At 35.6% G+C, this 25,064-nt stretch overlaps 1 protein-coding gene across 2 annotated transcripts in view; it reads left to right on the top strand.

Annotated features, from left to right (window-relative positions):
• Positions 1-3,088: 3,088 nt before the first annotated feature.
• LOC101400481 (transmembrane protease serine 11C-like) overlaps positions 3,089-25,064 on the top strand; it is a 61,158-nt gene continuing 39,182 nt past the window's right edge. Inside the window, exons 1-3 of one of the 2 annotated variants that reach the window (XM_004419110.2) lie at positions 3,089-3,144; positions 9,348-9,457; positions 19,174-19,292. In XM_004419110.2, coding sequence (XP_004419167.2) covers positions 3,089-3,144; positions 9,348-9,457; positions 19,174-19,292 — 285 coding nt within the window. Of the gene's footprint in view, positions 3,145-9,344; positions 9,458-19,173; positions 19,293-25,064 lie in introns of both variants that reach the window. The other variant, XM_087434694.1, reaches the window with a different exon arrangement.

The raw sequence follows: 25,064 nt of genomic DNA, 5'->3' as shown, positions 1-25,064 counted from the left end.
ATGTTTCCCTCATTCTGTATTTATGTTTTAACTTAATGCAAAACCATGTAATATATGAATAATATTATATTATGTATCATCTTAGCATCTATTATTTTTCCAAGAATTTTATAATTTAACCTGTCAGTACTATTTTGTATCTTGATTTTGACCCTATCATATTAGCTACTCCTACAAATATATTTTCCTAAATTGTTGATCACAATGTTAACTAGAATAAGGCCAAAGCAGAGTGTATACTAAATAACTTCAAGAGATTCATATCCAATTACTAATCGACACTGCTTGGATAGAGTTGTTGAACAAGCTGGGAAGTAACTCATTATCAGACAGCTCACTGTTTGTCGTCTTATACACCAGGGATCATAGGTATCTTTGTCAAAATTGTACTTTCATGAAATCATTTATTACTGTTGTTCTTGATTCCTCAAAGCCCTCACTTCTCATATACAGTCAATCACTGAATCACATCAAACCTCTTGACTGAGTCTAGAAATCTCCATCTCATTGCCTTAATTCAAAGCCCTTGCACCTGCATAACTAAACAACTTTGTAACTGTTTCCTTCCAATTCCATAGTCTCTTTTTCACATAGCAAGCCAGAGTGATTTTAACAAAATGTCAATCTAACCCTATTTAAACTCTCCATTAGCGCTGTATTGCTCTGAAGTTAATTTCAAACTCCTTAAATAGCCTAGCAGGCCTTACAGGATCTGGACCCTTCCAATTTCTCCCATCTCATCTATCTCCTGTCAGCGCCCCCAACACACACATACACACTAATTCCTGTACCCTCTACAGTTTGGTCAAATTACTTTGGGGTAATATTCAGTCACCCCAAATTGCAATGCTCTCTCTTGCTTTTTACTGGGCTGATTCATTACCCTCACCTGTTGGAATACTATATTCCTATGCATCCTTCAGTTCTTGGGTTAGATATCTCATACTCTGAATACTCTTCTCTGACTCCCCGCCAACAACAGCAGGATTCAGTTTCACTTTCACGTTCACATAGTGCTCCATGAATGCTCCACCTAGGGTTTATTTTGATATGTTTTAATCACCAGCTTATTCGACTGCCTTTATTGTGAGATCATATTCACCTTAGAGTTTTCTCTTTAATTCTATGATTACCCTAGCGCCAAAGCCATAGTAGGTGTGCAACACATAACTTTGAAAGACTTTATTTTTTTAGAGCCATTTTAGCTTCAGCAAAACTGAGAGGAAGACATGGAAATTTCCCATATATTCCCTGCCCCCACACATGCATAGCCTCCCCCATTATCAACAATGCTTACCACAGTGGTGCATTTGTTACAAGTGATGAACCTATACTAGTATATCATAATCACCCAAAGTCCATAGTTTACTTTAGGGTTCACTCTTGGTTTTGTACATTCTATAAATTTGGACAAATGTATAATTACATATATCAATCATTATAGTATCATACAGAGTATTTTCACTGCCCTCTGTGCTCAGCCCATTCATCCCAACCTTCCCACTAACCTTTGGCAACCACTGATCTTTTTACTGTCTTCGTTGTTTTGCCTTTTCCAGAATGTCATACAGTTGGAATCATATAGTATGCAGCCTTTTCAGATTGGCTTCTTTCACTTAGCAATATGCATTTCAGTTTCCTCCATAGCTTCTCATGGTGTGGTAGCTCTTTTCTTTTTAGTGTTGAATAATATTCCTTTGTCTGGATATACCACAGTTTATTTATCCAATATATATTTTTTGATCAATGAAGGAAGAAGGTATCCTGTATCAGAATATTTTGTTTCTTGATCTCCAAAGACCATTCTAAGACAATAATTCAGGAAGTTTCTCATCTGATCCCTGGTCTTATATACCCAAACATTGTGTAGATTTTGGCACAAGGTCCCATGAGTTTATGAGCTTCAGTTGATAAAGCAGTGTATTTTGAGAAGCCCACAGGGAGAAAGTAAGGATTGAGCTAAACTTGAAGGATGAGTAGAATCTACATAGACAAATGAGAGTGAGGAGAACATACTAGATATTTTGAAGACAAGGCAAAAGTATAGAATCTGGAATACTCAAATAAATACAATTAATGGGGACATTTTTAAAGAATATAAATATATCTGATCAAGGTCCTAATAATAACTGATAGAAGAACTGCCATTTTGGTTCTTTTTCATCCTAATACAAATATGATTTCTCTGATTATCTTTCCCTTTACATGTTTTGGGAAGAAAGGAGGTTGCATAGCTAGAACAACGATTCTACTTGATCATGTAATAAGGTTGAGTCTCTTTATCAAAGACCATCACCCAAGAAAGCCTTCTCTCAGCATAACTGGATTCTCCCTTACTGCTGGTTCCTAGCATCTGACAAATTCTCTCTCTTCCAGGTGGCTAAACATTAGGATGTGTCCGATCTAATCACACCATTATCTAAATTGGCTGTTAAGAACCAGAATGCTATCCAAAACTCTGGAAAATTACTGGTTAAGCCAGTATATATTTTAAAAAAATATCAACACCCTGTGGATTTCATTTCATAAAATTCTTTAATGAGCACTAGTATTAGAGTGGCAGTAAAAATTTCAGGGAGGAATTCATAAAGGATGATATATGGGTTGAAAGCGCCAAGAGAATTATGAGTTGGAGAGCATTCAGATCCTAATGGAGGGTTAGATCTTGGAGAGCCATTGGGCTTTCACCAAAAAGCAATAAAAAACTACCACAATCTTTGGAAGTGGATTCTAGGGAGTGGAAGAGCAGCCTCTCATCTCCAAATTCACAAAATGCAAAAGCTAAGTAAAAGCTCACTGTTCTTCTCAAGGTGATCCTATTGCTTCTTCAGCCACAACTGAGAATTTTAAATTTTGCCTCCACTTGAGTCATATGATTATTTATTATTCATGGAGCAGCATATATACAGCTCATGTTTTACTATTGTAAAATTAATTAGTAAATGTTCAGAAAGCACTTTGAAGATGAAAAGTTGTATGAGTGCTAAGTATTATCATTATACCATTATCATAAAACACATAAAAGTCACAGAATCTCGTAAGCTAAATAGGTGGAGAATGACTGTGCTGCACAGCACTCAAGAAGAAGATGGCAAAGGGACAACCTCTGCAGAGAGAGCAGGCATGGACACCACTGCAGAACAGGTGGGCTTAAGGGGGGCGGGCTGCAGGGTGGCCTGCCATTGTTCCTTACAGAAATATTCTGAAGGGACCAAATTAGCTAAAGTAGCTTCATTTGTATTTTAAAGTTCTTAAAAATGAGCTACTCCCTCAACCTTTTTATGGAAATAGGAGCTATATAAATCATAAATAAAGGAAAAACAAGAATGACTAAGATTGACAAATTTTAATCATTAAAGTCTGTTTTGCTTGTTAATTTTTCTGAGAAATCTTTTCATCACACTTAGAACATTTACAAAAAGTATATGTATAATTGTTGAAATTGCTGAAGTAAAATTGGTAGATTTTATTTTAAAAAGATCATTTCACTTTGAAAATGGAAAGAACACTAGTTGCATGTATATATTTCTAATGATGTATGTTGACAGAGACAATATTTACGTTCACAACACGCTATTTTACCTGTAGGACGTGGTAGACCAAAGTTTAGGTCTTAATTTTCAATTATTAAAATATCACAATGCTGCACTTCTATACATTTTCAGTGGTGTGATTTAACATTTTAGTTGGAAAAAAGAACAGCAATGAAAGTATTTTATTCCTTCCCATTGGCAATGCCATATGCTCAGATAGCAATTGGCCTGAAACTCAAAGAAATGTGCTGACTGGTTCCATTGCACACAAAGATGGACAAATAATTCTTATGTTTTGATTCTCAAGCTAATCAAATTAACTCACAAAGATAAATGTTCACATGCACATTACAATCTTTCCTGGCACTCCAAAAAAATGCCTTGATATGCCTTGATAAACTCATTGAGATTGAGCCATATTTTTAACAAAAATTTTAGACAACTTTTCTTGTTTTGATATCTTGCCAACATCTAGATTCTAGGTGAACAGTATAATGTGAGCAGAGTGTAACTTCCTGATAAACAGCTTGAATAATCAGTCATTTTACACAATCACATTTATATTTACCTTAATTAGCTGTAAGAGAACCCCTAAAATCTTTTCCATTGAATTAAGTTACTGTTAGTTCTTTGGCTTAATTAACAAAACTCTAGTAAAAATATTTAATCTTGGCTTCTAAGTAATATGTTCTACATCCTTCATCTTAACTTGCTATGTTTTTTATGCTCCATAAACAATATTTGAGAAATAATGTGCAGACAGATCTTGGTTTCATCCTTTCAAAGAATTAATAATTTTTTAAGTACAACTCACCAGCAAGCCAGTGTTTCTTAAATCTCTAAATAATCCTCGATATCATTACCACCTTATCATTATTACTCTGAATGGCTTCAGGATACGCTTGGTGAATAAATAAAACACTTTGGAAAATTAAGGCATATTGCTGAAATCAAAAAAAGTTTTTCTACTCCTCACTTTAACTCCCTCCCAAGACCCAATTTCTGTCAAATAATAGGTAGTCTTTTTCGATCAACATTCCACATAATAATCACGCTTTGGAAAAAATGGAATTTATACGTCTGACGTTGTTTTTAGAGAATGCTCTAAGGAAAAGAATCTGGATGTTGACAAAGTTGAATTTTCCTTTTGAATTTAAGAATACACACACACAAAAACTCCAAATCAATAAAACCCTTTGCAAGTAGGAAGGACATCTACATCTCAGAAAACTCAAGTGAGAATGACAGAAATAAATATTTAGTTCATCTGCCTTTAAAATTAATTTTTATTCATTACCATAATTTTACATTTGTGAATCAAGAGAGATAAGTCACTGTAGTGATTTTAGATTTTGGTTGTAAGGTAAGTGAGAGTTGCAAGTTAGAGTGGCCTAGATGATTTAATTTTCCCTCTGGAGACCTGGAAAGAACCCTAATCCTAACTCTAACCCTAACCCTAACCCTCAATATACTGATAATAGCCAGAGGACAAATCACTACCTAGAACGCATATATTCCCTAGATTTAAAAAGTAGTCCTAAAGAGAAAATATGGTCCTACAATTTCCCTTTCTTGAAAATTAGGAAACTGGAATGGGTGATTTGTGGTATTGGAGGAGGGAGAGACACATACATCAATGGAACAGAAGACAACTCTGAAATAGACCCATATAAATAGGCCTAAGTAATTTTTGACCTAAGTACATAAGAAATTCAATGGAGGAAAGATGGTCTTTTCAGAAAATGCTGCTGGAGCAAGTAAACACCCAAAGAAACAAAAATTAACCTCAACCTAAGTCTCTTACCTCATGTAAAAATTAATTCTAAATGAATCATAGAATAAAGTATATAAAATTTTTAAGAAAAAAATATAGGAGAAAATCTTTGGCATCTAGGGCTAGGCAAAGTTCTCAGATTTGACACCAAAAGCGTGAGCCATTGGAGGAAATACTGAGAAATTGGACTTCATCAAAATTAAAAACTTCTGCTCTCTGGAAGACTCCATTTAGAAGACGAAAAGACAAGCCACAAACTGGGAAAAAAGTGTTTGCAAAACCCAAATCCCACAAAGGACTAGTTTCTAGAATATATAAAGAGTTCTCAAAACTCAAAAGTAAAAAGAACAATCCAATTAGAAAATAGGTAAAAGATATAAACAGATATTTCAGAGGATATATAGATGGCAAATAAACACATGTAAAGATTTCAACATCACTAGTCAATGCAAATTAAAAGCATGAGATATCTCTGCATCTCCATCAGAATGGTTAAAATTTAGGCCAGCCCCATGGCGTAGCAGTTAAGCGTGGTGCGTGGGTTCAGATCTCGGGTGCGCACCGACGCACTGCTTGTCAGGCCATGCTGTGGCAGTGTCCCACCTAAAGTGGAGGAAGATCGGCATGGATGTTAGCTCAGGGCCAGTCTTCTTCAGCCAAAAGAGGAGGACTGGCAGATGTTAGCTCAGGGCTGATCTTCCTCACGAAAAAAAAGAATGGTTAAAATTTAAAATAGTGACAACAACAAATGTTGGCAAAGATGCAGAGGAACTGGATCACTTATACGCTGCTGATGGAAATATCAAATGTTGCAGCCACTCTAAAAAACAGTTTGGCAGTTTCTTAAAAACTAAACATACAGCTATCACACAACTTAGCAATTGTACCTCTGGACATGTATCTCAAAGAAACAGAGACACATTCATACAAAAACTTGTACACAAATGTTTATAGCAACTTTATTCCTAACAGCCAAAAAGTGGAAACAATCCAGATGTCCTTCAACGAGTACACAATTAAACAAACTGTGGTACATATTTACTATGAATTACTTCTGAGCAATTTAAAAAATAATAATAAAAGAACTTTTGATACATGCAGTAATCTGAATGAATCACAAGAGAATTTTGATGAGTGAAAAAGAGCAAAACCGAAAAGATTGCATATTATATGAGTCCATTTATACAACATTCTTGAAATGACAAAATTATAGAAAAGGAGAACAGATTAGTGGTTGCCAGGGGTTAAGGAGGGCAAGAGGACTGGAGGCAAGTGGGTGTTGGTATAAAAGGGCAACATGAGTGACCCTCGTGTTGAAACTGTTCGGTATCTTGGCTGTACCAATGTAAATATCTTGGTTGTGAAATCTTACTATAGTTTTTCAATTTGTTACCATTGGGGAAAATGTACAAGGAATCCCTCTGTTTTCTCACAATTGCATGTGACTCTATAATCGTCACAAAATAAAACAGTTAATTAAAATTTTTGAAAAATAAACACACAAATTTCTTCTCTTAGGTAGAGTATTCTATGGGATAACTGATGTAATATCTTCAACAAGTCAATGTCATGAAAAATAAAAAAAGGAGGGCAGAGTATGGAAGCTGCTCTAAATTAAAAGAGATATAAGAAAATAATAACCAAATGCAATGTGGAGATTTTGATTTGATTTTTGTTCAAAATTGTGAAAGTCATTTTGAGGACTAGTAGAGATATTTGAACATAAACTTTGTATTAGAGGATATTAAGGAATTATTGATATTTCATTAGGTATGACAATGGTCATATTTTTTTAAAGCCCTTAATTTTTAGATGGAAAATAAAGTATTCAGGGGTGAATGTCATGATGCAATTATTTTTCTGTAACTACTTTAAAATACTTCAGAAACATAATGAAGTAAATATTGCAAAATGTTCATGGTTCTTAAATCTATGTGATGGATATATGGAGGTTCATTAAACTATTCTCTCTACTTTTACACATATTTAAAATTTTCCATAATAGAATAAAACTTCTCTTGATCCCATTTCCTTCATCATGTATCAACTCATTTCTTTAATCCCCTTTTCAGCAAACGCTAAAAGAGTGGTCAATGGTCACTGCTTCTAGTTCCCTATTTCCATTCTCTTTCAAACCATCTCTAACCAGTATCATGTCGCTTCCACTCCTAAAACTTGTTTCATCAAGGTCAACAATTACCTTTATAATGTTAATCCAATGGTCAATTTTCAAAGCTTATTTGCAATCTTATTTGAGCCATCAGCATCATCTGACACCACTAATCCCCTTCCTCATCCTTGATACATTTCTATTAGCTTCCAGGACACCATTTTCTCTTGGTTTTCCTCTTACCCTCATTATTTACTTCCTCTCAGTCTCCTTTGCTTGGTCTTCCTCTTCTTCTTAATCTTTTAATATGGGAGTGTCCCAGGGATCATATCTTGGTCTTCTTTTCTTTCTACATTTACTTCCTTGGCAATCTCATCTAGTCCAGAGACTAATCTATGTGTTGACAAATGCCAAATTTACACAACCAGCCTAGACCTCTATCTCATACATCAGACTTGTGTATCCCACTTGCATCTCTTCTTGGAAGCCTAGTGAACATCTAAAACATAAAATGAACAAAACTGAACACATAATCATCCTCTCAAAACCTGCTATATCAACAGCCTTCCCATCTCAGTTGATGACAACTCCATCCTTCAAGTCCACAAGCTAAAGAACTTTAAACCACCCTTGACTCTTCTTTTCCACTCACGTTCCACACCACTCCATCAGGAACTCCTGTCAACTCTATACTCAAAATATATCCAAACTTCAACCCCTTTTCATTTCCTCCACCTCTACCACCCTGGTCCAAGTCAATATCATCTTGTGCTAGGATTATTGTAATCATTTCCTATCTTGTCACTCTGCTTCCACCTTTGTCCCCTATAATTTACTCTCCACAAAGCAGTCAGAGGGATTCCCATTAAGAAATTAGATCAGGGCCGGCCGGGTGGCGCAAGCGGTTGAGTGCGCACACTCCGCTGCGGCAGCCCGGGTTTCGCCGGTTGGGATCCTGGGCGCACACTGACGCGCCACTTGTTAAGCCATGCTGTGGCGGCGTCCCATATAAAGTAGAGGAAGATTGGCACGGATGTTAGCCCAGGGCCAGTGTTCCTCAGCAAAAAAGAGGAGGATTGGCATTGGATGTTAGCTCAGGGCTGGTCTTCCTCACAAAAAAAAAAAAAAAAGAAATTAGACCAGATCATCATAGTCTTCTGCCCAAAGCCCTCCAAGCTCCCATTTCACTCAGAAAAAAAGTCAATCGCATTACAGTGACCCACAAGGCCCAACATGATCTGGGCCTCGGTACCTCTCAGATAGTCACTTACTACTCTTCTCTTCATTCACTGCTCCAGTCACACTGCTCTCCTAACATACTAGTCATGTCCCTCCCTGAGGGCCTTTGTCAAATTATTTCCTCTGCCTGGAATTTTCCAAATATCTGTATGACTAACCCCCTCAAATCTGCTCAGATTTTACCTTCTCAGTAGGCCTAACCTGACCACTCTATTGAATGCTGCATCCTGCCACCACCGCCATCTCACACACACTTGCACATTTCTGTTACCTAGCTCTACTTATTTTCCCACAGCACTTAATATCTTTTTACTGATTATATATTTTATTAATTATGCTCTTTGTTTCTTGTCTATCTCCCCTCAGTAAAATGTAAGCTACGTAAGGAAAAATATCTCTGTTCCTACAACTATGCCTACCACATAGGACATCTATAAATATTTGCTGAATGAATGAATGTATTTTGATTTTAGTATTACCAGTATTATTCATATATGCTAAAAAATAAGCAGGCCAAACATTATATTCACTAATTCTCCATGTTGTTTTCCTAGCTCAGCAGTCTACTGAATCCATAGTTAATGTAAAATAACGTACTTTTACACTTAACATCAAATCCATATTTATTTCTGAAAGAGTCCTACATCTTGCTCATATTAACACTTGCTCTCCTGTCCTTTTTGCTCAGAAGAACAAACACAAAAATGAAACTCACAAGGTGTGGAAAGATAACCCTGGGTATCTTAATGATGGTGATTGCCGCGGTAGTCATCGGACTCATTGTTTATTTCGTTGCTTATGGTAAGTACTCACTACGTCCAGTCATGTGGAATTACTAATTCCATTATTGGGGGGAAAATTAAGAATTTTGAAAATAGGGGAAGGAAAGGAGTCAGACAAGATTATTTGGCAGAGAGAGTTTCTTATGGTTAATAACATTTACTGTAGACTTTGTTCTTCAGCAACCTTTGGCTTAGGGCATTCTAAACCCAGGAATTTGGTGTGCTCTTTTTTAATTACTGGTGAAGATTTAGGTGCCAGGAATACACTGATGAATAAAGTAGTCATAGTCTCTACCTTTGCTGAACTTACAACTTTCTGAAGAGATAATCAATGAGTTAACAAACAAATAAATGTAAAAGCCTAGAATCTGGGATTCTAAGCTAAGATTTCTTATCCCAAAACTATAATTTTTTCCCTATACAATGTTTTCATCTCATAAAATTCTCCCTAAAAAGTAGAGTTTTTCTATTATTAAGGGATGAAATACAGTTAGTACAAATTTTTCTATATATTTTGCAAAAAATAGAAAGAATTAAAGGATCCTTGATTTTTCTTAAAAATAGCTCTTTGTGCCAAGTTCTCTGTGTCCTGTTCTTGTTATTATATTTAACCCAGTATTTCCTAAGCTTTTCAAGAATGGAGGACTTTTTTTTTTTTTCTGGTGAGGAAGATTGGCCCTGAGCTTATGTCTGTACCAATCTTCCTCTTTTTGCTTGAGGAAAACTGGCCCTGAGCTCACATCCATGCCAATCCTCCTCTACTTTGTATGTGGGATGCCGTCACAGCGTGGCTTACGTGGTGCATATGTCCATGCCTGGGATCTGACCCCACAAACCCCAGGCCGCCAAAGGGGAGCATACGAACTTAACCACTATGCCACCTGGCAGGCCCCTGGAGGACCTTTTTATAGGAAAAAAAATTTGCCTACATTCCCACAAGAAAGTAATTACTTTGTTGAATAAGAAAAGAAATAAAAACAAATGAGTACTATAAATTTAGTAACGCTAGTAAATCAACTTGTATTTAATGAATTACATCCACTTATGTTTGAAAATCAGTAATACATATATGTACAAGAATCATTGTTCATTAAGTCTAGAAGAACAGATGTGTATATAAATATTTTTCCCTAGAATGATCTTCTTCTACCACCATGCCCCTATCCTGTATAATTCATGGCTCACAGGTTGGGAACTACTGCTTTAAAATATAGTAGTATTTTCTGAAAAAAATACTAACATTTAGAAAAGAGGCTGTGTAGCTAAATAAACATCCAGTTCAGTTTATAAGGGGAAAAGAAAATACATAGAGAGAAATAGAGAGAGTTGTACACAGTGGAGTAAGGAGTCCATCTCCCTAAGAACTAAGTGTTTGTGACCACCTCTGTTTCGTCTTCTATATACATCCTTGCATACACACAGACTTACTGTGCAAACACAATCATTAGGTAGACTGTAATGCCAGCTACTACCACTGCCAGACCAAGAGTCATCGTCATAGCATATGCCCATAAACCTTTGACTAAGAGGTTCTCACTCAAGACATACACATAGAACCTGCTGCCTTTCATTAAGGGTGTAAAAGTCCAAGAAATTGGAGATAAGTAAAGAATATTTAAAGAGGTTATATTTGGAGGTAGGTGTGCTGTAATTTCTCATACTACTAACTACCCCAGTATGACAAGAGTAAAGGATTTCCCCTTCACATCAAGCTCAGAGATGGGCTTTGAAAGAGAGACCAATATGACCCTAAGAAGATGATTGCAGAATGGGAACACAGTGGACTGGAATCTGACTCACACCTGGAATATCTTAAGGGCAAGAGACTCGGTGCTTGTTTATCAGAGTGAAGAGGAGGTGACACAACTGGGAAGTTTGAACAATCAGTCTTTGAGACAAATAATGCATAAATGTTTCCTATGAAACAGATATAAACCGCCTAGAAAAAAAGCCCCATCATCTTAGGTCCTGTCCAAGATGCCACCTGGAGGGGTAATCAGATCTCAGGTTAAAGACTGAGAAATATCTCCAGCTGCCTAAATGCTGAGGAAGGAGTAAACTCAAGCTGGAATAGTTACCTTTGTCCACGTAAGGAAACTGTAGTTGAGACAACTCTAGCAATAAGTGGAAATGGAATTTCAAAGTTCAGAAAAACCTAGAAGGAAGTTAGTTTTAAATATGTACTAAGTTCCTAGAGTACTAAAGCTAGATGCCAAATTCTTGACCATTCCAGTAAGGACCTAGACGAGTCCAAATCCAGTTAATGAAGTAGGGCAGGAGGAATAGAAGGATAGGGTGAGTAAAGAGCTTGGGAAGGGAAAAACCTCAACTTCAAGTTCAAATTTTGATTATTAAACAGACCTGAGTATTTTAATTTTTGAATTGAGACCATGTTTTGCGACTTATAATGATCATAACACTTTGTATTACTAAAGAATTGAAAACAAAATTGTTTTATCATTAAATCCTATAAAATATACTTGTGTGAAATACTAGTCATATATATTTGTGTGTGTTTATATAATCACACCTTGCAGTTTATTCTAAAGCAATTCTATACAGATATTTTTTAGTAGGTCTAGAAGAAACTACTTATGTGAGAATGAATGAATTCTAATATATTTAAGATCTCACTCTTGGAGTTAGTCATAGTAATACCTATTTCCCAGGAATTAAAAACTTGTGGCTAATAAAAACTTCTAAAAAGAAGGAAAAAAAATCCAAAATTAAATACTTCTGCATCAGAACAATAAGTAAGTTTTGTTAATATGTAAGTTTTCTCAAGTCACAGTAAACCTGTAGGGGAACATGAATAGAACCTCCCAAGACTGTGTAAAGTACTTTGATAGGGCTTCCCAATTCCCAGATTTTATTTCTTTTTTCTTTTAATAGTAATTAAATGGTTTTTCACTTTAAGACTGCCTACGTGGTGCCACAATATCTTGTATGAATGAACAAATTAAATCAGAAAGATCTTTTTAAGAACCTACATATTTTTCACTTAAGAAACAAAATCACAATCTGATTAACCAAATTTTACACTTTTTATCCAGATGCTTTGGCATCATGTGGAGGCAGCCTTATGACACTCCTCCTTTGAATGATGCTTTCAGAATCCTGTTAAGATTTTCTAGTTCACTAGTCCAGACTCCAAACCTGGAAGCAACGAGCCATCTCCTCACCATAACTACTCTTTCACTTGGACGAGTAAGTAGTTAAACAAGGAGAGCTGGATAAACCAAAGTACAGCACAAATATTCACTCGAGGATGCCTACATTTTTCTGCGTCATATGACTCTATATTATGGTAAGGTTGCGCTTTCTACTTGTTTAACTTCTTAAGAGATAAATAGAAATAGATAGATGACAGATGATAGATAGATAGATGGATAGATAGATAGATAGATAGAATGGAGAAAGTATAAGGGTATTTGAAATTGTACATGGATTCAACTCAATAAGCATTTACTGTGTGACTAATATGTACTTAATGGCAGGTACTAGGTTAGGTGCTATAATGGGGGTATAGCAGTAATGGAGGAAAGCTTCTAGAGCATCACACTAGTCCTTGCACTAAAAGTGCTCAGCATCTACAGCAGAGTCTGCACACTTTTCTTTTAAAGGGCCAAATAGTGTATATTTTCCTCTTGATGGGCCATTATAGTCTCCACTACAACTACTCGAGTCTACTGTTGTAGTGCTAAAGTAGCCAATAAGCAAATAAATGAATGTAGCTGTTTTCCTATAAAACTTTATTCATGAACACTGAAATTTGAATTTCATATAATTTTCACATCACAAAATATTATTCTTCTATTGACTTTTCTTTAACTTTTAAAAAATGTAAAAACCATTCTTAGCTCACAGGTCGTACAAAACCAGGCAGCAGGCTAGATTTCATAGTTTGCTGACTCCTGATCTAGAGCAGTGAATCTTAACCCTGACTGCACCTTAGAATCACCTGGAAAGGTTTTTTGTTTGTTTGTTTTGTTTTTTTAAATACTAGTACCCAAGCCCCACTCTCAAAGATGTTGTCTGAAGTGGAAATTGTCATTTTCAAAGCTCCCCAGTTGCTTCTAACATACAGCCAAGGTTGAGAACCACTGATCTACAGGGAGACAGATACACATAAGATTCAGATACAAATAAGTTCAGAGGTCAGTGATCCAGATTCAGTATGTCACTTCAAGATATCAGGGACCAAGGCTCCTTCTATCTTGTTGCTCCACCATGACCCACTTTGCCCAGAGCATCTCAATGTCCAAAGTGACTGTGCCAGTCTGGCCATTATGTCCACGTTCCAGCCAGCCAACAGGTGGAAAAGGAAGGAGAAGAGCATGCCCTCTCTCAATGAGAAAACATCTCAGAAGTTGCACATACCACTTTCCCTTTCATTCCATTTGTCAGAACCTAAATGCACTAGATCACTCTTGGATGTAAAAGAGGTAGGAAAATGTAGTTTTTATTTTTGAATAGCATCTGCTCAGTTACAAATCACAAATTGTATCACTATAGGAAAAGGGAAGAAGGATATCAAGAAATAACGCATAGTTTCTTCCTCAGGCAGTTAAAATTCTATTGCAATAGGTTAGGCTGGGAGTAACTGGTGAGGAAATTGACAGATGAGATTGCCAGTAAAGTTTCTGGACATGAAACGAGAAAGTTAATCTTTCATGCCAGTTTTCTCACTAATACTATTTCAGGATATTTCCAAATCTTCCTGTGCTATCTATAAATGGAAACTGTTAGCCCCCCAAATAGCAATTTCACTTTCAAGGAATAGAAAATGAAAGGAAAAGCATCAAGGTACAGGCAAAAATAATGTCTTCTTAAATTCCAACTTATTTGCTTTGTTTTCTTGCTTCTTATCCAAGAGCCAAAATGATAAATGTATGAGGTACTTTTCCTAGACTGCCTCTTCAGTGTCAAGTTTAACACCAACTCTAATGGATTGTGCAAAAGGCATCTCTTTGACTCTCCAGAGGCATGTTTGAGAGATCCTGGCATGAAGAACTACTTTCAGCAAGTCTTAAATGTGGATAATAGAAGCCAAGGATCAAGCTGGGAAGAATGAAAGTGTTTCATCTTCTAAGATAACAGCAGCCAGGAATGGGAGCAATTGGTTGCCACCAGAGCCCAGTTTAGAGCAAATAAGTCACCATATGTGAGAAAGATCCAGGTTAGAACCATACAGGGACAAGTGCACTGATACTGTTATCAGTTAATTATAAGCCCACAATATATGTATGGTCCCGAACACAAAAAGAAATCTATTTCTCAAAGGACAAGTGGCATCTTAAAAGAAAATTCAACATAAATCCATTTCCTTCTTCAATATTTTTAGATTACTTTTCAGTAATTTTTTAAAAATACAAAAAGATGTAGTGGAGGAATCGGGCAGAGAGCCCCTGAAGCAAGTGAATGAAGTTAGCATCAGCTGTGATGGGACGAATGGATATCAGTTGCCTTATGTTTGCCAAAGGACAAATAACTGCTGTGATATTATTGGCCAGAAAAACAAGTAAATCATAATCTAAATCTAATCATGAAAAAAATGTTTTATTCAAATGTCAAGCCATATAGAGCACCATATATCCCGTTATCTCTAATAGTATATTTAAGCAGTTAATCTTCCTTTAGCATTCTAGAGAGCCCATCTCTTCTAATTACTCTTCTTTTCAGAAATTCCTGAATTATTCTGGGACATTAATCTCATCCTTTTTAGATGTGCATTTTCTTAATCCTGGTCTACACAGAGCTGATGGAGCATCCAGGTGGGACCTGAACACTACATTCTCGTTCTTCACTGATATGCCAGGACCCCACCTCATCCCACATAGGAATCTTGCATACCAACACCTTCTCAAGTTGATCTGTCACAAAGGGAACATTTTCAGTAGTTGAAGATCATTAATTTATGGTGGGAATTGCTCAAGGCATATCAGAAGTCTGAATGGAGAAAATGGAGAGAAGGCTCTGGGATATAGGGGAGAAGAAGTATTCTAAACAGTTACTTTTGACTGTCATAGGAAGAGAAGGAAAAAGTAGTCATCGATCTAAGCCTTACTTCTCAAGCTTTAATGTGCATAAAAATCACTTGGATGGATGCTAACTAGGCTTATTGTGGTGATCATTTCACAATATATACATAAATCGAATCAGTACATTGTACACCTGAAACTAATATAATGTTATATGTCCACTATATCTCAATAAAAAAAATCACTCAGAAATCAAAAAAATATGAAATAAATAAAAATACAAAGAGGAGAATTAGTCAGGATCTAGTCCTCCGTGGAGCTCTTAACCCCAGCCCAGAATGTGATCTAGATTATCTGAAAAATACGAATCTTCTAGAAAGGAAAAACCAATGAAAATAACACTTAGAAGAGATCCTAGGGGATAAATTTTTTTCTCTGCTCAAGGTCTAGGTTACATTTGAAGGAGAGGAGCTAATCTTTTATTATGATAGTCTGCTAGTTCCTCTGAACACCAACAGTAGCACTCAATTTACCACTACACCTTCTAATTCAGGCCTTGGCACTCTAACAGGATAAGAGAGCTAGAGAATGGCTTTCCTCTCTAGTGACTGAAATTCATTTAGTAGTCCAACAAGTTATATAACATAATACTGTCTCAATGCCCTAGATTCTCAACCCTGATATTCCAAGAGAAAAATAAGAAGTCATACAATATTTGTGAATAAAAATATATAACAAAAAAATTATGTTCCTTTGGAATTTTCCTTTTCCAACTTTATTACAATATAGTTGACATATTGTATAATTTGAAAGTGTACAATGAGTTGATTTGATACATATATATTGCAAAATGATTACTATCATATACACATATTACTTGAGATATTTCATTGTTACAGTTTAGAAACACAACTGATTTCTGTATGTTGATTTTGTATCCTGCAACTTTACTGAACTCGATTAGTTCTAACAATTTTTTGGTTGAGTTTATTTTCTCCATATAAGATATCATCCGCAAATAAAGACAATTTTACTTTTTCTTTTCCAATTCAGATGCCTTTTATTTCTTTCTCTTGCCTAATTGCTGTGGCTAGGACTTCCAGTACTATCTTATATAGAAGTAGGGAGAGTGGAGACTCTTTGTTTTGCTCCTGAACTTAGAAAAAGAACTTTCAACTTTTCACAATTGAGTATGATGTTGACTGTGGGTTTGTCATATATGGCCTTTATTATGTTGAGGTATGTTCCTCCTAGACTCAGTGGGTTGGCATTTTCACAACAAGAAAGGATGTTGTATTTTGTCAAATGCTTTTTCTGCATCTATTGAGATGGTCATATGATTTTTATCTTTCATTCTATTAGTGTAGTGTATCATATTTATTGATTTGCCTATATTTAACCATCCTTGCATCCCAGGAAAAAATTTCACTTGATCATGGTATATAATTGTTTTAATGTGTTGTTAAATTCAGTTTGCTAATATTTTGTTAAGGATTTTTGCACCTATATTTATCAGGGATATTGGTCTATAGTTTTCTTTTCTTGTAGTGTGCTTATCTGGCTTTGATATAGGGGGTAATGCAGGAATCATAAAATGAGTTTAGAGGTGTTTCCTCCTCTTCTATTTTTTAGACAATTCTGAGAAGGATTCATATTAATTCTTTTTTAAATGTTTGGTAGAATTCACCAACGAAACCATCTGTCCTGAGGTTTTCTGTGTTGGGGGGTTTTTGATTACTCATTCAATCTTCTTACTTGTTATTGGTCTTTTCAGATTTACTATTTTCTCATGATTCCGTCGTGGTAGGTTGTATGTTTCTAGGAATTTATCTATTTCTTCTAGATTATCCAATTTGTTGGTGCATAATTATTCATAATAGTTTCTTATGATCCTTTGTATTTCTGTGGTATCAATTATAAAGTCTCCTCTTCCGTCTCTGATTTTATTTATTTATTTGAGATCTCTTTTTTTCTCAGTTACTCTACATAAAGATTTGTCAATTTTCTTCATCTTTTCAAAAAACCAACTCATAGTTTCCTTAATCTTTTCTATCATTTTTCTGGTCTTTATTTCATTTATTTCTGCTCTGATCTTTGTTATTTCCTTCTTTGTGGTAACTTTGGGCTTAGTTTGTTCTTTTTTTTCTAGTTCCTTGAGGTGTAAAGATAATTTGTTTATTTGAGATTGTTCTTTTTTTCTTGATGTAAACATTTATCAGTATAAAATTCCCTCTTAAAACTGTTTTTTCAGCATCCCATAAGTTTTGGTATGTTGTGTTTCTATTTTCATTTGTTTCAAGATACTTTTAAATTTCCTTTTTGATTTCTTCTTTGACTTACTGTTGTTCAGGAGTGTGTTGTTTAATTTTTACTTATTTATGAATTTTCCAGCTTTCCTCCTATTATTGATTTCTAGTTTCATACCATTGTGGTCAGAAAAGATACTCGGTATGATTTCAATCTTCTTAAATTTGCTAAGACTTGTTTTGTGACCTATCATATGATCTATCCTGGAGACTGTTCTCTGTGTCCTTAAGAAGAATGGGTATTCTGCTGCTGTTGGATGGAATGTTCTATACATGTCAAAGGTGTGGTTCAAGCCCAATGTTTCCTTGTTGATTTTCTCTCTAGATGATCTATCCATTGTTGAAAGTGGAGTATTGAAGTCCCCTACTAATTATATTGTTGCTATTTCTCCCTTCAGATCTGTTTGTATTTGCTTAATATATTTGGATGCTCCAATGTTGGATGCATATATACATACGATTGTTATGTCTTCTTGATGAATTGACCCCTTTATCATTATTTAATGACCTTCTTTGTCTCTTGTTAGTGTTTTAGCTTAAAGTCTATTTTTTTCTGATATAAGTATAGCTGCCCCAGCCTGGGTATTATTATTTTTGTCATCTCTGCCAATTTAATCCAAGAAAAATGTTACCTCATTTTTTGCATTTCTTTGATTATTTGTGCGTGTACAGGAAAGACTTTTCCAAATAATTAACTGCAGCCACTGACATGAAGGATTTTCTCAAAATGTTACAAAATAGTTTTACTCCTCAATCTCTTTTTTTCTCTTCTCTTTCTCTCCTTCCCCTTCTGCTCTCCTCTCTCTCTCTCTCTTTTTCTTTCATTATGCCCTCCCAGTCTATGGAGTTGATTGGTACGATGGGACCTGAGAAAAGTTACCAAAAAATTTAATTTCTACTATTTTTGATGTATTAAAATAGTACAGTCCAGCCTAACCCTCAACTTTTTCCTTTGCTTCACCTTTCTAAAGCTGTAGGTTTGACTTAGTTCTATTTACTTAATTTGCAGTATTTACAAGTCATACCTCATTTTACTTTCTCCTTTATTCATTTTCATTTCCTAGGTACTTCATAAATGATAAAACCTAGAATTCCACTGATTTTACTAAATGTAATCTGTGATGATCACAAAGACTAAGATAATTACCTATGCTTTAATATAATTTCTTCTCATAGTAACATATCTGTCTCTAGATTGTCCAAACTTGAAAGCTGGCACATTGAAATTTTACTTTAAAAATTCTGAATACATTCTTGGGTAAGGTTATAATTTAATAAACATTTCTCTGTCAAATTTATTTCAACAATCACTAATAATCAAAATGACTTAAATGTTGGGTTACCTGAAATTTCATCAGAGTATTCTATTTCCCATGATTTTCTTAAGAATGTAAGTAGTTACACAATGAGCAAAGTGAGAACTATTTTTTCTTTTCTCTCCTTCTCAGGCAAGACACCTCTCTACTACCACCTCAGCTTTAAAGTCAATAACATTGACTATGACAGCAAGTTTGAAAAATCATATTCACAAGAATATATGGACCTAAATAAAAAGATAATGTCTTTGGTAAGTTGAATTTTTTTTCTGTTCATTGTCCTTTTAAATGCTATGCTCCCAGAAGTGCCAGAATCCTAACAATCACCTTCCAACTTGGAAATGATTGATAATTTTAGACTATTTTTTACCATTACCTTGGTTCTAGATTAGGATAGTCAGCCCTTTCAGAAAGTCAATTAGAAAACACGTACAGGAAAAAAAAAACTATAAGAGGGGGCCGGCCCTGTGGCTTAGAGGTTAAGTGTGCACGCTCCACTACTGGCGGCCCGGGTTTGGATCCCGGGCATGCACTGACGCACCGCTTGTCCGGGCATGCTGAGGCCGCATCCCACATACAGCAACTAGAAGGATGTGCAACTATGACATACAACTATCTACTGGGGCTTTGAGGAAAAAAAAAGGAGGAGGATTGGCAATAGATGTTAGCTCAGGGCCAGTCTTCCTCAGCAAAAAAAAAAAAAAAAGAGGAGGATTAGCATGGATGTTAGCTCAGGGCTGATCTTCCTCACAAAAAAAAAAAACTATAAGAGGGACACATTTTGAGAATACCTAAGAAATGCGTGACATGTAAAAGACAGTCAACAAGTATTTCTAATGTATTAATAAACAATGAATAAAATATATCCCACCTCCAAGATATCTGACCAAGGCCATGCTGATCCTGCTGCTAAACTAAGTCCTTCAAGGAAGAGGAATGGCCAATGTAGAAGAGAACATAAAGACTAAAATAAAGATCATCTTGTAGCTCCTCAGTGTAGAGTGAAAACTTTAAAATGTCTACTTAAGAAAACGCTATGTTTTAAGTTAACCTTTACTTGACTGAAGACCTAACAAAGAGTCTTCACTGCCCCTTAGATATAAGCTTCCTTTATCATAGATACCACTCTAATTAGCTCAAATAATTCTGTCAATCAAACTAAATCCTGCCAGGAGCAGTGGTGGCATCATTCATCTCCCATTCCCTCAAGCAGATTCCTGACAGAACATCTTCAGAACTAGCTCTATCTGACTAAAGCTTGTAGTCTCTCCATAATATCCACTCTCCCAGTTTCTAATAAATTCAAAGTCTTTAAAAGTCTGGGTGTTGTTTTACCATTATACTAAGAGTTAGTGTATAGAAAATGGAGAAAGAAAAATCTACACTTTCAATTTAGCTTTATGATAAAAAGAAAATGACAAGGAAGCAATGTAATACAATGGTTACAAAATAGGCTTTGAACTCAGAGTCCTTGTTTAATTCTAAGTTTAGGTATTTACTAGCTGTATGACCTTAGACAAGTCACTTAATCTCCCAACAAATGTTTCTTCAACTAAAAAGAGATGACAAATACCTATACTATAGGATTGTTATAAGCATACATAAAATGAAATATGTCATAATCTTAGCAGAAGTCCTATTATTCTGTAAGCCCTTAAAAAAAGATAGCCTAAAAAAATTACCTAAAATAAGAACATAATTAATATTCTTAGAAATTATAAATATAAAACAAGTTAATATATAACTTTAAAGTAACTCCAAATATCCCACACTAAGAAAATGACCTTTTCTGCTATAAATTCAGATCAACTCATTCAAGTCAATTAACCTATGTTTACTTCATAAATGAATATTCTAAAAATATCAGTTTTATCATTTATCATATCATCCTGGTCAATCAACCACCAATCCCGACATCTTGCTTCAGGCTCCTTATTAGCCCTCATCCCTATTTTCTAACTCATCTGTATTTAAACAGTCACCAGATACTTCTCATACTTTTTCATTTACGTGCATCAGAGTGCCTACTTTTACATGCCTTTCTTTCTATTTTCATTTAATACAACACTCCATGTATTATAATTATTATCATGTACACAACATTCATAAGTAGAACACTAGTGATAATAGCACGTACCAAATGGAGCTATGAATCATGCAACAAACTTACCTATGAGTCATTATTATAATATCTACAGCCTATTTTTCTTCTTCTGATTTCCATTAAATAATTCTTATGATGATTCACTCTAAAAAGAGGAAAGGAAGTGGACAAAGAGAGATGCTGCTTTACTATGAATGATAGCTTTTTTAACTACAGATAGGTCTTCATAGGGAACATTTTTTTGTTTTAGATATGTGGTTTTCTAGTGAGCAACTCAAAAGAAATCTCTATTTTTTTGTAGCTCTCCAGCAAATATGATGCCCAATTATGGTGAATAGAAATTCTAAAAATTAGGAGTGGGGCAATACTTTAACAATAAAAATTAGCTTTACTAATTGTCATTACTGATCTAAGCAGTTTATGCATTAATTTATTTGATCCTCACAACATCCTCATTTTTCGTAGGAGGAAACTGAGGCACTAAGAGGTTAACTTACCCAAAATCATATTTCAAGTATGCTTCCATCTTTTTTTATGATTTATTGTCCTAAAATTAAAGAGCATGCAAATATTACACAATCTCGAGCACATTTCAGAATACATCTATTTCACATGGCCAGTCAAATATTCCAAAATGTTTAACCAAATTCTATGTGTTTTTCACATACAAATGCATTGGATTATAGATGACAAAAATGATACCTTAAAAGCATAAGGTTCCTAAGATTACCCATACAAAACAGGCCAGCCAAGCTCATACGTGAAACCACTTACCAGAATGTCTAAGAGGAGGGGGCATCTACAGTCCCTATATAACCAGGGCATTTGTCAAATAACAAATTTTTCTCTGAGCTAATCTGAGCCTGGTATGGGCATATGCGCCTTTAGGCAAATGCCTCTCTTTGGGGCAGCCTATCAAATGACAGATTATTTATAGAATTCAACAGGATTAGAAATATATAATTTTAAAAAGATAATAAAGTGAAGGACAATATTCAGGAGTCCTGTTCCATCTAATATGGGTCTGCAATGTTTCAATTTGAGTAAAAATTGTTAGTTCTCATTCAGTTTCCTCCTGCTGAAAACATATCGGAAAACTAAAATTTGGGCAATGGTCCTAAATTCAAGATTACTGTACTCTCTAATCCAGGCTATTTTTAAAACAAAATACTTATCTGATGTATTAAATGGAAATCATTGTACATTAAGTTTCTAGCCATGAAGGAACTAAGAAGATCCAAGGTTTATCAAAAAATGCAGCCAAGGGGCCGGCCTGGTGGCATAGCGGTCAAGTTTGCGCACTCCACTTCCTTGGCCGGGGGTTCGCAGGTTCGGATCCCGGCACGGGCGCCGCACGGCTTGTCAAGCCATGCTGTGGCAGTGTCCCATATCCAGTAGAGGAAGATGGGCACAGATGTTAGCCCAGGGCCAATCTTCCTCAGCTAAAAGAGGAAGATTGGCATTGGATGTTAGCTCGGGGTTAATCTTCCTCACAAAAAAAAAACCACATCCAACATTACAGAGCTATTATTCATATTTCAAATGATATGAAGACAACTTACAAAAATTACTGATGTACTAGTTTTCTTTTCTATAGTTTGAAAACAAGCATACAAGAAATAAATACTAGATGTTCAGGATGTATGTAGACATGGGGGGAGGGTGGTTACTGTAAGCAGAAGGAACAATAGACCCAAGCTTCACTCCATGTCTGAGAGTAACAGACTAGCAAACATGTGCTCTCTCTCATATCCACTTTTGAGATACTGTCATGTGGAGGTCGCATTTTCCTGCTTCTATAACAATGCATCATTTTATAATCCTTTGTCACACTTCACAGCATAATTTAACAATATAACACCACCACCAATAAAACGTTTTCCTATACATTTGTGAGCTGATTTGAAAGAGAATTTTAAATATCTGGATGGTTTACATAAAAATTAATTATAAACAAATATGTTAAACAATACTATACCATTACTCCACTAAAATCTGGTAAATTAGAGACCAGAAATTCTTCAGAAAAGTGGCTCCAATTACTTTATGGAATTCTCCCTTATGTGATATAGTTATTTTTGTTGAACTTCAGAACATCCACTTTAGTCTGAAATTTTTCAAGGGACAATCCTTAGTATATAACCAAATATTTGTGCTTTGATCTGTTTATTAAAAACGTGTTGATTGGTACTTTTAAGCCTCCTGTAGTTGATAAATACTGTGATGATGAATTTCTCACCCATAAAGGTGATTTTAATATCATAAATGATCATGATTTTGCCGTTAATAAGCCCATCCTTGAGTTCATCATTCTCAAGATCTTCCCATCAACATAGTCCAGAACCTCCTTCCACCTACTTGTCTAACTGGTGACTTAGAAGCATTTTGTACATTTTTCTTCAGAGAGAAAGGAGAGAGGAGGATGGAGTGAGGTAAAGAAGCTGGGAAAAGTAAAAATTAAATCCACCTCGTATGAAAGAGAAAAAGTTGGAGTTTGTGATATGTGTGTCTTTTGACACAAATTTCCAATATTGTTCTTCCTTATTTCTGGGAAAATAATTAGTTCTGAAATCCCTGCTCAGGACCTGCCCAATAGTCCTAAATAGGTTTCTGAAACTCGGCATTTGGTTTCAGGTCAAACAGCTGACAACCCTTTTGCTGTGGGGTGTGCCAAGAGACTGAGCTTCTTAAAAATAGGAATCGCATGAGTGATACCGGAAAAATTCCCATAACTCCACCTTACAGCTTCTTGGAACACCCTAAGCCTAAAGTTACTATTCACTCTAAGAATGTCGGGCTTTGTTATTATTCAAGGTGTATGTTGATCTTTTGAGCTATTGTGAGGCTTGGGAAGATGAATACAATCAAAAAAACAGATGAAGAAATTAAGGACATTAGAACAAAATATGAATAGCTAGTGTTTGGAAAAGTGAACAATAACTAGAAGCATTACAAGTTTAGTTATATTTTGGTTTGGAGACAGTGCCATATCAAAAAAGGGTTCTATATCATCTATCTACCCACACCCTCTTAAATAAATACTATATGCTAGGGCTAGGTGTCTGAGCTTATACTGAAGCTTATTTTAAAAAGTAAAAATATCATCCAGCAGTCCTCATTTTTGGTCCTCAGTCTAGTCTCTTTCCCCAGCTTCAGTTCATGATATTCCCATTCTCCCACTCACCTAGTCATTATATCTTAAAGTCAGTTTTGACCCCTTCTTCTCCATTATCTAATCATTCACCAAATTTTATTATTCCTTTAAAGTGTTTCTAGCCTGATTTCCAAGGCAAGATTGCTGATTAAAAACAAGCATTTAGGGGCCGGCCCGGTGGCGCAAGCGGTTAAGTGCGCGCGCTCCGCTGCGGCGGCCCAGGGTTCGCTGGTTCGGATCCCGGGCGCGCACCGACGCACTGCTTGGCAAGCCATGCTGTGGCGGCGTCCCATATAAAGTGGAGGAGATGGGCACAGATGTTAGCCCAGGGCCGTCTTCCTCAGCAAAAAAAGAGGAGGATTGGCGGATGTTAGCACAGGACTGATCTCCTCACAAAAAAAAAAAAAAAAACAAGCATTTATCCCTCACTCTCTCCTTAAATCTCACTGAAACGACCAAAAAAACAAAAACAACCCAATGTGTCTAAAAATGACAGAAGTATTGCCATCAATGGACTAAAAGAGTGGGGAGTTTCTGGAAGATAAAGACTAGAGCTGTCCTTAAGAGTAAAATCTCAGTACCACAGTTGCTGACAAATTCACAACCCCTGGAAGTAAAACACATGGCCCTCCAAAAGAGTGAGTCTTCCCCCCAGAAGCTTGGAATGAACCCAAGATCATGAAGAAAGCCAGATGTGGGTAATAAATTAAAATTAATTACGGAATTAATTATTTCCACAGGAAATAAGATATAAATTAATTAAAG

This window comes from Ceratotherium simum, chromosome 8 (assembly GCF_057802395.1).
Source record: "Ceratotherium simum simum isolate JZ-2026a chromosome 8, ASM5780239v1, whole genome shotgun sequence".
Classification (NCBI taxonomy): domain Eukaryota; kingdom Metazoa; phylum Chordata; class Mammalia; order Perissodactyla; family Rhinocerotidae; genus Ceratotherium; species Ceratotherium simum.
Note: the sequence above shows the minus strand (reverse complement) of the source record. Positions and strands in the feature narration are given on the sequence as shown.